At 36.6% G+C, this 15402-nt stretch overlaps 1 protein-coding gene across 1 annotated transcript in view; it reads left to right on the forward strand.

Annotated features, from left to right (window-relative positions):
• The window catches only part of NRXN1 (neurexin 1), a 1086056-nt gene that overhangs the window by 494499 nt on the left and 576155 nt on the right, over positions 1 to 15402 (forward strand). Inside the window, 2 exon segments of the mRNA XM_040623491.1 lie at positions 4007 to 4210; positions 6737 to 6763. Of these exon segments, the coding sequence (XP_040479425.1) occupies positions 4007 to 4210; positions 6737 to 6763 (231 nt within the window).

A 15402-nucleotide genomic window follows, 5' to 3' on the forward strand; every position in this document is an offset into this window, starting at 1 on the left:
GGAAGGAGATCCAGGAGACAAAGCTGAAACTTTCTTCTCCCCCTGTGGGAAGTGTTGTCTTGGAATTAGCCTTTTAAAGTACTCTTTTGTGTTCTAAGTGGTAAAATAATTTTACTAATCTGAAAGGATGCTGCCAAATAGCATAACCTTCAAATGTCAGAGTGTTGTTTACCATTTATTTGGCAACTCTAGACTCCAACCTTGTGCATTTTCCATTGCTTGTCTAATTAAACATTAACTCTAATTATGAGGAATCATTTAGGTGTTCATTTGTCGTTTATCAACAAGTTATTTTCACATTGGGAATTATTTAAAATGTACTCAAGTTTTATTACTTTACTATGTTATTTCATTCCTGCAGTTTTTTGGAGAATGTTATAGGCTAATGACTCGATTATTTTCCTACTTTGGATTGTATTTCATACTACGTTGGTGATCCATTGTCAGTCATCTCTCTTTCTGGAGGGGTGTTCCCCCTCCTCAGTTTTTAATCGGATTAAGCTGCATTTTAGAGAAGATTAGAAAACCATTTTAAAATGTGATTATTGAATAATAGGCACTAGATTTATAGACCAAATAAATAGAAGAAAACTAACAACATTTCAGTTCTTTTATCAAAGATACCAAAGAACTGAGCAATTGATAATGACTTTTAAATGCTTATTCAGGCGTTTGTTGCTCTATAGATATGAACAATGACTGGCTGTAGTTTAGGCAAAGAAATAGTAAAGATCAACTCTCCTTTAATATTATATAAGAAACATGTTTTTTCTAGTGTTCACGATAGCTTGATTTATTTATTATTTATTTATTTATTTATTTATTTATTTATTTATTTATTTATCTGAGAGAGAGAGAGAGAGGGAAAGAGCATGGGTGCAGGGTGGGGAGGAGCAGAGGGAGAGGGAGAGAAAGAATCTCAAGCAGACTCCCTGCTGATCGCAGAGCCTGATGCAGGGGCTCAATCTCACAACTCTGAGATCACAACCTGAGCTGAAACCAAGAGTCAGATACGTAACTGACTGACCCACCCAGGCTCCCCTTAATTATTTTTTGAGTAAAGGACTACTAGCTTTTCTTTTAGGAAACTTATCTAATAAAAAAATATGTGGTATAATATAGAACCACTGTATTTTAAAAGGATCATCCTTTCTTTTCTCAAAGTCAGGTCCGTGCCTGGCCACAGGACTGCTATTTTGATAAATGGACCTGTTTCCTAGTCTGTCGATTGTGGTACAGTATGTCCTTCAAAGCAGATATTTTGTTCACATACTTTACCAAAATTAGATTCCACTTGCAATAGGCAGAGTAAATACTTCACTTCTTTAGTGAGCATTTATGTAAACTGGCATCCAAACTGAAATAAGCTCTTTCATACATCTTCAGTATCGAATGCAATCATTAATTCAGTTAAGTACGTACTGCGGCTCTCCTGTGTGCCTGGCCCTTTCCAGGGCCCTCAGCTGCTGCTAGAACAACATATAGGAGAGCTTAACCCCTGCCCTCACGACACTTATATTCTAAAAGGTAAAACAAATAACAATATACAAACAAATAAGAAATGGTAATCATTTAAAAAATGAATAAGTAAATATGGAATAACTGGAAGAGGGATTAATGGGGTGCTTGGAGCAGACCTCTTGAAGTCCCATTTGACCAGAGACCGCAGTGCCAAAGGAACCAGCCATGTCGAGATTTAGGGTTAAGCCTTTTAAGACAGAGGAATCCAGGGGCGCCTGGGTGGCTCAGCCATTAAGGGTCTGCCTTCGGCTCTGGTCATGATCCCAGGGCTCTGGGATCAAGCCCTGCATCAGGCTCCCTGCTCAGTCGGAAGCCTGCTTCTCCCTCTCACACTCCCTTAGCTTGTGTTCCCTATCTCGCTGTCTCTCTGTCAAATAAATAAATTTTAGAAATCTTAAAAAAAAAAAAGAGGAATCCACGAGTGCAAGTATTGAATGAGGGGTGAAATCAGTGTTGCTGGAGTTCACTAAACAAATAGCAGAGAAGCTGAAGGCTGAGGCCATTGAGAAGGGCTGGGGCCAGATCACAGAGAACCTTAGAAGTAGAAAAGGAGTATAGCTTTTATACTAACTGCAGTGGAAAACTATTGGTGGGAAGTGAGGAAACATAATTTAAGGAACATAGGGATATAATCTGATTTTACTTTTTTAAAAGTTTGGCTTGGCTGCTGTGTAGAAATGGGGAAACCACTGGCGGAGCTATGTTAGTGGTCTAGGTGGGAGATGGGAGCGGAGTCAGAGATAGTTTTGTGGTAAGGGTAAGAAGTGATAAATTCAGGAAGTGGATTGGAATAAGAGCCTACAAGACTTGTAGGCTTGCACATTGATTGGGCATCGGAGGGAGTTGAAGAGAAAAATCAGAAAAGCTAAGTTCCAAACAATGGGATTATGCCATTTACTAAGATAGAGAACATTGGCGAAGGAGCATGTTGAGTTGCTTCATTTGGAGGGTGCCTTTAGTATTCAAATTGGAAATATTAAGTGGGCAATGGATGAAGGAGCTCAGGAGAGAAGTCAGGACTATTAATAAATATTAGGGGGAGTTGACCAAGATCCCTTAAGTCAAGGGGTATATGGAAGAGAAGAGCACCAGGAAGGGAGACCTGGAAGGAACCATCCGTTCTTTCTCGGTTCTGGATGTGCATTCAGTCCCATGATGACAACAACTAATGATTAAAGTCTGTCAGAAGCAGTATTTGACTCTCCTGACATTTTGAAAGACAAACTTGCAAGACCACAACTCCAGAATATAGTCCTAATAATAAGCAACTGTATCAGTAAAACTAATTGTTGTGCCTTGTAAATAGGCAAGATAATGAGAATTTCCTAGTTTACTTTAATTTCAGGTAGTTTTTCTTTAATTAAACGGTACTCTGAGTTGTCAGAACCAATGAGAAAGCGGAATTACTCATACTTATTTCGCAACGTTCCACCACCATATGGTGTTTAACATTAAAGAATTCTATTTCTTAAAGCAGGCAGTTTGTGATCAACCGTTTCTGCTGTCCTCTACTTTATGTGTTTAATACAGTATGAAGCAACTTCCCTCTTAAAGCAGTCCGCTTTAGTTTAGTAGCACACACCCACACAGGCTCCGCAGACCCACCCCCATGTTTATCCAATACGACCCAAGTACATAGTTGTTGACTTTTTGGTGATAGCTTCACATTTTCAGAACACCAGGGTAGTTCGTACAGGAGATGTTTTCAGTTCCCCCTTACCTGTAAATAAAGCTTAAAATGAAGTTTCAGTTTGTGTCTTTGTAAAAATTAATTAGCTTGTTAAACAAAGTGACTCAGAAGAAGCGTCACCTGTTGTTTGGACCTACTGGTTTTTCTTCTCTTTTTGAACATCACCTTTGGTAAAATGTTGGCCTTATTCCTATCCTTAAGTCATTTCTTTTTTTTTGATCCTATGAAGGCAGAAATTCTGAAGGAAGATAATGTTAGTAACTTCTTTTAGAATCATGGACTTTTAGGGTAGACGAAGGCCTTGGAGATCCTGGGCTAGACCCTCCTCACTTTGTCGATGAAAGATCTGGAGCTCAGGCAGATTTCGCAGAGCTCGTCAGCCGCCTAGCCGCATGTAAACACGCAGTGAGTGATCGCTAGTGCTTCATCCCAGGCTCGTACTGCGGCTACACAGGAGAGAATGTGAGCTCTGCCTTTGAGAAGGGAGACACCTACATAAACACTGATAAGCCAACATGATGAATGCTACAGATAGAAAGGGCTGTTAGATCCGAAAGGGAAGTAGTGCCATCTCTGTGCCGGTACTTCAGCAGAGACTTCACAGAAGTCCTCTTCACTGTGATTCTCGTCCAGGCTTAAAAAAAAGAAAAGAAAAAATCTCATTTCTTAGGAAGACGAGTTGGGTTTGTAGTGTTGTGTTCTATCTGGAAGCCGTTAACAGGTCATGCTTTTCCTTTTCAAAGTATAAAGGTACCAAACTGACCAAGAACTGTTCCATTCATTTCCCATCTGTAGAGGCAACGGTTCTGAGCTACGATGGGAGTATGTTTATGAAAATCCAGCTCCCAGTGGTGATGCACACGGAGGCCGAGGACGTGTCCTTACGGTTCCGATCCCAGCGTGCATATGGCATTCTCATGGCAACCACCTCTAGAGACTCGGCAGACACCCTCCGCCTGGAGCTGGATGCAGGGCGCGTGAAACTGACGGTCAATCTAGGTAACAACTCGCCTTCCCCCATTACTAATACTTTCCGCTTTTTGTTCAGTTTTGCCTGCAAACATTTACCGAGTAGCCTGTTTTGCCATGGAAAGTTAAAACACTTAATGGTCTCATTTTCATCATTTAAATTAATTTAGGTTTTGGGGGCATCTTTTTATTGTTTCATTTTGTTTAACATAATTTACCATTTTGTGATTTCTACCACGGAGGATTCTTAAAAGGGAAGCCGTATGTATCAATGAGGTCAATTGAAAGCATAAATTGTTAGGCTCGAAGAGACCTCAAATAATTTCCATTGTTATATTTACGGATATTCTGATTTGCTATAGAGGATACCCTTTCCGACGAATGAAAGTCCATCCGCTTTTACTTAGATAACATCTGCACAAAATATCAAATTTCTACTTCGTGTCGTAGAGCAACAGTTGTTTTTACTCTACACCCTGGGCTTCTCCTTTGACTGGTCACCTTTGTGGTATCCCATCTTTTCTGTTTGGAAATACTGTGTGGTGATATTTTGCTATCAAACAGCAATCCACAACCCTTCAATGCCCAAAGACTGCGACCCGTAGCAAACAGCCATGAGAACACTAAAACACAGGCTCTTCTACAGAGAAATAATGCTTTCCTGCTTCACTGTAGCATTAGGGGAGAGTCACTACAGTAAAACCTCAAAAAGCTGTATGAAATATGGGGGAGGGCTAGGCCGAATTCAGAACGAGTCGGAATTGTAGACGTAAAAAAATACGCAGTTTTCTTTTCGATTCCATTCAAAAACAAATCGATAGCTAGAAAGGCTTCTTAAAGAAAGGTCTTACTAGGCTGATTTTAATGGGTGGATAAGAATTACCAGTAGTTAGGACATCGTTTCATGCAAGTTGTGCCATCAGTGTACAGGGAAGTACTGGAATTCAGTTTCCTTCCTGAAGTTGATCCTTGACAACTTGTTTAATTTTTTCTCAGGAAATCTCTGTTCATAAAGAATTACAAATATTCTGCCCAATAAGCTTCATTATTATCATTAGCTCCAAGAGGAGTACCGATTAATGAGGTTTTACTGTATTTCCTGGAAGTGCTAAACACACCCAAAAATAAATTAATGGAGAAAGAAAAATAAAATTTGAAACATAGATTGACAAAAAGAATAGTAACGTGATGAGGTGAGGCATTTGTGGAATTGTGCTGGGCAGAATGCTAGCTCATAAAATATAAAATTATTTCAGTGATAGCTTACTGCATACAATTACATTCAATTAATATTAGTTAAATAAAGTTAAATAATAAGGGTGTTTTTTAAAGATCACTGAAGAATGCGCTGCACTGTCATTTACTGTTCTGTTAGAGTTCCCTCTAGTGACAATGATAGGTTACTACAACAAATCAAAGGAAATCGCCTAATTGCAGTAAAGGGGCTGCGAGCCAAAGTGGAAACACTCATGGGAATTTTCCAACAGCAAAGCATTCTGTGGAAAGAGTTGTGTAGGTGCTGGTCCTTGGCTGTTTGCAACCACTTTTCTGATGCGGTTGACGACACATGACAAACTCAGCTATATGGAAACAGAATCTAGGTTTCTATTCTTCATGTTCCCCAAAGGCATTAAATACTACAACTAAAACCAACAAATATGTATCTATACATAAAATAAACATAAAACATCCCACACAGTCCTTTAAAGACAACCCTGATAATCACAGTCTGTGTTATTCAGATCAGACATTCTGTTCTTAGAGAATCCGTGTTTATAGAGGAAGCAAGTGTACAAAAAGGAAGATCAATACCAGTGTTAACCATGACACTTAGTACATAGAGATAACATTGTTAGCTCCTGAGAGAGGCATAGGCTTGTGTGCTCTGAAGAATGACATTACTCCTTAGCCACTAGAGGCTTCTAAAGGAAAATACAGTCGTTTCTTTCTTCCTCCAGTTAATACAAGGCACAGAATCCAGCCAGTATCTGGCTGTTAACCTTTTTTGCCTACGCCAATGATAATAATAACAAAAGTAAAATACATTAGGGTGAGATTAGAATAACTTCAACTTGCTCTCCATTTGACCACCACAATTCTCAAGAGTTCTGTTGGCCTTTGTGGGATATTAGACTCTGAAGGTCCAAGATGTCTGAGCCTAGCTGGGTTTGCACTGTACCCCATTGTGACGGAGCACTTTTTAATTATGCTGAAAAGAATGATATGTTCTTTCACAGATGGGGAGAAAGTCGCAGCCAGTCTAAGCCAAGCATCTTTGACAGTTAACAACTCTTTCTTTCACTTAGATTTGTCACCATGTAGCTTTGTTTGAATTGGCCATTTAAAAAAAAAAAAAAACCCTTCTATTGTTGTTTCCAATGTAAAGTTTTATAACAATGAATCTGGGTTCTAGAAGTATGTAAAGAATACATGATATGGAGTGGCCATATTTGCATGTGTCTGTCCCCGGAAGGGTGGACTGTGATTTTATTGGATGTCTGCAGCTATTACCTTGAAGGATAAATTTTCATTTTTCATCTATTCTTCCCCATCTAGATTGTATCAGGATTAACTGTAATTCCAGTAAGTGCCTATTCAAAATTTTTAAAATGTTATTCCTCCATTATGATGTAAGCTAGTCCAGAAAAAATTGAAAGCAAGAGAAAGATGTTTATCAAACTCATGAATTCACTTTTGAAGTATACCAGTCCATCATCTGGGTTGTAAAAATTCATTTTGAAATCTGTCCAGCTGAAGACTTTCCTGCTATAGTTCCTACATCTAAGTGGGAAAAGAGGTGACAAATGTTTTAGAACAGAAGGTGCACAAACCTCCCTTGACCTTTGATTAAGGAAAGTAGCATTTGTATTTTGCCCGATCTTGGACTCCAGTGGCTCTCTTCATCACCAAATTAGGAAAAAAACACTGTGGGTCATATTTCCTTCACTTTCTGTTTTTATCTCTTGACTCAAAATATAGAAAAAATTGAATTCCTTTTATTTTGAGAGCTACTATTAAACTCTTCTAAATTCAGCCAAAATTTTACTTAGAAAAATGTATTTTTCAACGTTATATATATACATATAAAGAAAATTACTTGTCTAAGAGTTGTTTTCTTGTTCATTAAGAGTATTTACATGATGAATTTTTACATGCTCATCACATATCTGCAAAAATAATCAAAACCCTTCAAATCTGTGATATGCATGCCAAATGATGAATCAGAAAAGATGCATGGACTGAGTTTTATTTGACTATGGACTAGAGAACCTGAAAGGATATAAGGACTGTGATTTTATTTTGAGTTGTAGCATTACCTTAAGAATAAATTTATTTTATTTCTTTACATAAATGTTTAGGTTTTTCCTTTCCAGTTTTGCTGACCACATTAAGGAATCTCCTCCATTGATACCAAAGTTGTTAGCTTTGTAAATAAAATGGTTCTAACAAGATTCTAATCTCTCATTGTTAAAGTCAATGAGAACAAACATTTTCTATATCCTTGGAAAATGCTGAATGTGAGTTGATGAAGCGTACTCCCAAAACCATTGGCTGTCTTTGCAAACAGCGATGTCATCCTCTGAGGAACAAAATGGTGGTGTTAAACGTATAAAACAAGAAGCTTCATCTAATGAAATCCATACTACTTTGAACACCATGCTTCTTATAACTCAGATTTGTCTTCGAATATTTTAATATTCATTTTAAAGTTACATTAATGTGAATCTTTCCAATCATAGCAATAAAAAGGTAACTGAATCATGACTTATGAAAAATTAAATTGATAAACTGTCATACAAGGCATAAACATCATCTCGAACAGAACAATTCCTGAAATAATCTTTCCAAGCTCTCACACAAATGGAATTTTTCAAGGTTACATCAGCTCCTCTCAAACCCCATCCCACACTTCCTGCGAAGGAGCACAGTTTTTGCAAGTCTCACGTCACGGTCCAGTTTACTTTCAGCTCTGGGGCACTGATGTGGGCAAAGTGGCAATCATGAAATACTTTCCCAAAGCTAGATTTGTGCCTTAATGCAGTTATCGATGTCCTTGATACATCCTGGGTCTTAGAAAATAATTGGAGGAAAATATTCCTTTCTAGACTCCTGTTTTATGTGCTCTTGTTTATTTATATTAAGCATACAATAAAGCATGAATTTCAAAATTTACAAAATGTAACTATATAAACTCTAGTATTTGGAATTCTAGTATGAAAATTAGCCAAATCAAATGTGATGCTGTGTTTTCTGACTTTTTTTGAAATATATATTTATAGTCTAATTACCCTTGTTAGACACTTCTCTTCAGTTGGCTTATATTACAAGATTCTAATATTAAGCACAGTCTATTTTTTTCTCTGGATATTCCACAGAATAATACCTTTGGGGACAAAGGTTTTTGCTGGTTAGTGAAATTTTTCCCTTTTTAAGGAGTATGCGTTACATGTAAATTACTTGAATTAAATGAATGATTGTGAGCTTTCAGTGCACACCTCGGACAGGACTGCAAATGCCTTAACTTGACAGCAGTCACTGGAAAGAACATTCGATGAGCAGGTAACACTTTCATTTTCTTTTGCCTTTAATTTATTTGGGGAGTAGTGGGCAGATATGTCAAGAACCCCAAGTTCCATCAAGAATTCATGTTATTACTCAAAGTTAGGAGAGGGAGGAATTTACATATCAAACAATGCAAATCTAATTCATAGTGATTAAGCAAGCAGAGATTTCCACCTGGAGTGCATTTCCTACCCCATAAAAATATAAATTAAAATCTCTGTATCTCAGGATAACTTGTAGTCTGAGAGACTGATTTATTACATTTATCCCCTGTAAACTTTAAGTTTGTCTGAAACCGAGATGAATGTACGTTTATTGAATCACAGCATCTACCATCTACCATCATCTCTAAAAATCATATCATAACTAAGATATCAACTATATTATAAAATTAATATGACATACCTCAAGTGATATTTTTAAGAAAATTTCCACAACAAATATACAAACTATAACATAAAAGATTATGTTAGGTTGAGAATTAATATTAAGCTCTAAATTATTAAGGTTGGATGGGAACATTTTCAAACTTCTCTACACTTACTCAGAATTGCTCTGCTCTTTCCTTTGGTGGCTCCATCCTTCTTCATCCTCTCCACCCCCCAGCGTAGAGCAGATGTTACTTGATAAGGAAAAGAAAATATATACGGAATCAGACTATCCAATCTTTGCCCTTGAAGAATAGGTAGAAGGTGAAGAGGGGAGCAGATCTAGCTGCAGGTGCTCAGGCGTGTGGGACCATCAGAGACAGCAGGTGCATTCCTTTGTCAACCATTTCTGTTTGAGTAGTTTAGATGCAGCCATAGAGTCTTCAGTGGATAAGCCGGGACAGCCTTTTGTTCGGGTTCCTTGGAGAAAGAGCAGATTTGAATTCCAGACAGCTTCTCTGGCAGATTCTTTGTTGCCACCATTTTTCCTCCTCATAGGAAGAGCTGTCAAGAATCTTTAAATGGAAAGAGAGCCTGTTTTCATTAAAAAATCAAAAGCTTATTTTCATATGTGGAGAGGGTACTTTTTTAAAAAGAACCGTCTCTATGAACAGTGGTCATATCGGTGTCAAAATGTATGCTTTGATCTTTCAGATTACAAATGGGATGTCTCTGCACACAGTCCCAGACCAATCCCAGCTCTCTGACATCCATTAGCTTATATCATTGCTAAAATATGTTTCTTATCTGCCACTTGGAATTAAATTAAGGTCAGTTTGTACAGATTCATGGCCTGGAAGGTAAGCATGGAAGTGTGTTATCTCCCACTCTCCATTCTCCTCTAGCCACAAGAGAAATAAAGGAATAGTCAGATTCCTCACACCTTCTCAATCAACTGCAATATTGAGAGCGACGTTCTGCCATCATAAAATAATTGTGTGTGGAAGTTGCTTAAAGAACCACCATCTTTTAATGCATATCATTTCTTCTCTGGACGGTATTTCAAAAAGGTAGATGAGAAAGGACTCTAAAGTCATATTCTTCTAACATAAAGAGAAAAAAAATATTTGAGTTAATGAAAAAAAGACAAGTTGTAGACTATTTTACAAAAAATAATTATTGTAGAAATTACAAACTATTAACAAATTATTACCGAGAAAATCCAAATCAGATTGAGTCGTACTCTTCTGACACATTAATTATTTGCATTAAAAGGTGTGTTTGACAGTCTCTTCCTTAGGTTCATATTAATGGACTTAATACATCTTTTAAAAAGTATAAAGATTGCAAAGGAAATGTTTTAATCCTTATGAAATTATCTCAAATTCATTATTACTTCGATTTGTAATGGCCATCGTTCTTACTGTGTATTCTCTTTGTCTGCCAAAGTACATAGCCGAGTGTCTTGGTTAGCTCTGAGATAGAGTTAGCAAGACAGTCTCAATCTTAAATTTGGTGTCCAGCAGTTCCCTATAATACTTCCGAACTCATTAGACTATGTGTTTCTCTATAATTTTTTTCTGAAAGCTTGGATTTGTAGTGCTATATTGCATCTTTAAATCATCCCAAATTTTATTCTTTCTCCCTTTTTCTCATAATCTTAAAAATTGTTAGTGCTATAATCCTTAGCAATTTAAATATATTGGACATTTGAAAACAAAATATGTTCCTATCAACTATAGATGAGTCCTAACTGTCCTATAATTAACTAAATATGTAGTGGATGCAGGGAGACTTCGTGCTTATGTTTTTGTTAGTATTTCTTTCTTTCCTTTCTTTTATTTATTGTTTTATTGGTGTATTTGCTTGTTTTTATCTTTTCAAATTAAAGACATAATTACAGAAGTCCTTCTTGCACAGAGGAAGGCTTGGGGCCACCTCTACAACCGCATAAAAATTTTATTTTAATATAAACTCATGATCTCTGATGTTTCTTTTGCTTGTATGCATTATTTTGTATGCTTGTATCTGTGTCTCTTCTCCTGCCCACCTGATCTTTCTTCCTACCAAGATGTACTCTTCCTCTCCACTTCCAGTATCGTTTCCTCCTGTTCTGTTTCCTCTTGTTTTCTTACAAGAATAAAAATTCTCTGGGTTGACAAAATATTTTAGTAAGCAGATCTTCCAACTATTTTTAGCTTCTCATAGAAAATCATTTATCTAGTGCAAAGACAACAAAATTGCAGATCACGTTAATGTGGACAAAATGTCAAGGGTCGAAGTTGAGCTCCTTTTATTTGTAGTTCAGTGTCTAAAGTATCAGAGAGAAAGAGAATGTGAGGCCGAGTACTTAACCTCACTTTGCACTTAGATAGAGTGAAGGAACACTCCGAGTAGTATGTTATTGGAAAATGTACTGTGATGGATGTCTGGAGTGGATAATAAGATCTTTGTATTATCATTTTATTACCAGAATGAAAAGATCAACTGGATATTAGTTATCACCCATTTTTTTTTATGTAGTAAAAATGGAAAGCAATAAAAGAATGCAAAATGTCAAACAGTGGCACTTAAGCCACATTAAATTGCTTTGATCAGGCCGCTGTTTGGCAGGCTTCTTAAAAAGATAGAAGGAAATTTCTGGGGACTGGCTCTTTTTAACATGAAGCAAATGTTCAGTTCAGAGCAGGCGTCCAGTGCCTACAGACCAGACAACTTTGAAAAGGCATCCTCTAGCTCTGGCCCACACGACTGTCCCCCAGTTTGTAGAGTTATGTTAGTCATTGCCTCTCATGACTGGTGCTCTTCATCTGCCTAGGACAGGAGCTGCTCAAGCAACAAAGGAAGATGACCATTGAAATACGGAACATGAGAGTTTTGCTTGTTTTTTCAGTTACTGTCATTTTTGGTTTGGGTATTTTTTTTTTTAAGCTGAAAGTAGATATAAAGGAAAGGAGAATAAAAGTTCATATATCATTATTTTTAGCAAAAATCTAAGGGAAATAAAATATTGAGACCATAGATTTCGGATTTAAAAAATACCAAATAGTTAAACAAAAAGGGAATTAGCACATGACAACGAGTCTTTAGAGAAATATCAAAATTGGAGTGAAATTTAAGGAACAACCATTTGGATTATCTACATTTAAAGTTTATGAGAATTATAAAGAAGAGTACCATTTTTCCATGCACATTTAAATGGCTGCATAGATTGGGCAAATCTTAGTGGGAGAGCCTGAGAAGTAGAAGACTTGGGTCCATTTTCATGAACAATTAATCTGTTCATTGCTTATGTACAAATACAGAATGCTGCAATATTTTAAAAGACCACTCTTTTGTGCAGGTGAAGAATACCTCTTGAAATCAGGCTCAATTATTAATTGATTGTTTGAAGCATTTTCTTATTGCTGTTGCAAAGGCTGTGCTCAAAGTGATGCAAAATTCCAGATTAGGGTGCACGGAATTCATCAAATTCGCTTTCGTTGTTGAAACTCGGTGTTATAGCAACGGCCTAGGGAGATATTGTCAGAAAGGCCTAGAAAGTTTCAGAAAACCACTCTGACTTGATATTCCTTTCGTTTGTGTGAAAAGGAATTTTTTTTTTTTTATACACAAATATCACCAAAGTAAGAGACCACAGCCTGTTGGTGAGATGTCTTTGTCTGTTGTGTTATTAGAAAGAGCTGGTTTGTAACTATCCACCACTCCCTTCATAATTTTGAGTTTCTTTTTTCTCTTCCGCGTTTTTATTTATGTATTTCTTTTGGTAGGGATGTAGCATTTCAGTATTTATCACTGACCCAGAAAATCAAGGATATTAATTTGAATCGACATTTCTTGCCATTAATAAGACTTTTTTTTTTTGCTTCTAGTTTATTTCATTGTGAGATGTGTGATTCAAATTTCATTCACGTTAAAGAAAACAATAATCTTTTTCTGTATTGGAGCATTTGGTCTTTTACTTGTACACCCTGGTTTGGGTTCATAGAAAGTTAACTGCTAAAAAATCAAAAAGACTAAAAAGAACTCAATAACTTCCATTTAAAACAACGTACAATTTTTAAGACAGGCTTGATGTTCAATGATGATCAAAGCCCCATGCCACGGCACTCATTTTATTAATATAGAGAAATATAGATTAGAAAATTTTCGGGGCGCCTGGGTGGCACAGCGGTTAAGTGTCTGCCTTCGGATCAGGGCGTGATCCCGGAGTTATGGGATCGAGCCCCAGGTCGGGCTCTTCCACTATGAGCCTGCTTCTTTCTCTCCCACTCCCCCTGCTTGTGTTCCCTCTCTCGCTGGCTGTCTCTATCTCTGTTGAATAAATAAATAAAATCTTCAAAAAAAAAAAAGAAAAATTTTCTACAAGTTTTAGGGGAAGGAAAGGAAAAACAAAATAAAACAAAAACAGGGAGACAAGCCATAAAAGACTCTTAACTCTAGGAAAGAAACTGAGGGTTGCTGGAGGGGAGGTGGGTGGGAGGATGGGGTAACTGACTGATGAGCATTAAGGAGGGCACTTGATGTAATGAGCCCTGGGTGTTGTATGCAACTGATGAATCACTGAACTCTACCTCTGAACCTAATAATACAATATGTGTTAATTAAATTGAATTTAAATTTAAAAAAAAATTCTACAAGTATTGTATTCCTAATTTTACTCAAAAGAAAGCCATTAACAATTTATACACTATCAATTGCTTATTTATCAGAGAATATGAAAACAAATATGATGGATTTCAGTTCCTCATATGGTCACTAGAAAGGAGTTATGCATCTGCTACCTGCTGAAGTAGATGCATAATTTAAAAAATGATTCCTTTGTTTACTTAACTCTGGGTCCGATATGAGTAATACAAGCATTCCAGCTTAGCTTCCATTTATAGGAGAATACATATCCTTAAACACCAAGGTTTACAATGTAGAATGTGATTTTTTTTTTTTAAGATCTTGGAGAAGTTTGATGATTTTTCAAAGTTTTAGTCTTAAAAAATAGGTGTTTTTTTAGATTAATTATTTATATATATTTTACTTATGAAATTGGCAGTGTTTTCTGAGAAAATAGCTATTTGAAGATGTTTGCATAATTTGAAAATGCAGATTTTTTTTAATTGAGACAAATTGCAAAAAAAAAAAAAAAAAAAAGGAGGGGCACCTGGGTGGCTCAGTCGTTAAGCGTCTGCCTTTGACTCAGAGCACGATCCCAGGGTTCTGGGATCAAGCCCTGCATCGGGCTCCCTGCTCTGCTGGGAGCCTGCTTCTTCCTCTCCCACTCCCCCTGCTTGTGTTCCCTCTCTCACTGGCTGTCTGTCTCTCTGTCAAATAAATAAATAAAGTATCTTTAAAAAAGGAGAGAGAAAAAAATGTAAAAGATTCCGTAGCCTAAGTTTCAGAGAAATTCTTGGGTTCGCATTTAGTAAGTTAGTTTCCCTAAAGACTATGGTATACTATATAAACACTCATCAAAACATAAAATATATTATTTTACATTGATGTCTAGGCACTCAATAATTTGATTTTAACCTAGAATTTTAGAATGTTTTTATTACAACAAAAACTCATGAATTTAGTTCCCACTGACTCAGAAGTTATGTTTAGTCAAATCTCCTATAGATTGAATTTCACTATATACAAAAAAAAAAAAGATTGTTAAGCCATTGGATACTTTTACTAGATAATAAAAGTGTATTTCTAATCCACCTAAGAGAATGCACTTCAAAAAAATTCAAAAAAAATTCAAAAAAAATTAAAAATTAAGGATAATTGATACACAATATTACATTAGTTTCAGATGTACAACATAGTGATTCAACAGGTTTATACATTATGCTCTGCTCACCACAAGTGTAGCTACCCTCTGTCACCGTTCTAGGCTATTAAACATCATTGACTCTATTCCTTATGCTGTGCCTTTTATTCCCATGACTTATTCATTCCAAACTGTATCCCCCAGTCCCCTTCACCATCTTGCCCATCCCCTCACCCCCCTCTCCTCTGGTAACCATCAGTTTGTTCTCTGTATTTATAGGTCTAATTTTGCTTTTTGTTTGTTTATTCATGTCTGTGTGTGGTTGTGTTTTTCAGATTCCACTTATAAGTGAGATCATATGGTATTTGACTTTCTCTGTCTGACTTATTTCACTTAGCATAATACCCACTAGGACCATCCATGTTGTCACAAATGGCATGATCTCATCCTTTTTTATTGCTGCATAACATTCCTATATGTATATTCATATACATGTCATACGCGCACACACACACACACACACACACACACACACACAACAC

This window comes from Ursus maritimus, unplaced genomic scaffold (assembly GCF_017311325.1).
Source record: "Ursus maritimus isolate PB19 unplaced genomic scaffold, ASM1731132v1 scaffold_6, whole genome shotgun sequence".
Classification (NCBI taxonomy): domain Eukaryota; kingdom Metazoa; phylum Chordata; class Mammalia; order Carnivora; family Ursidae; genus Ursus; species Ursus maritimus.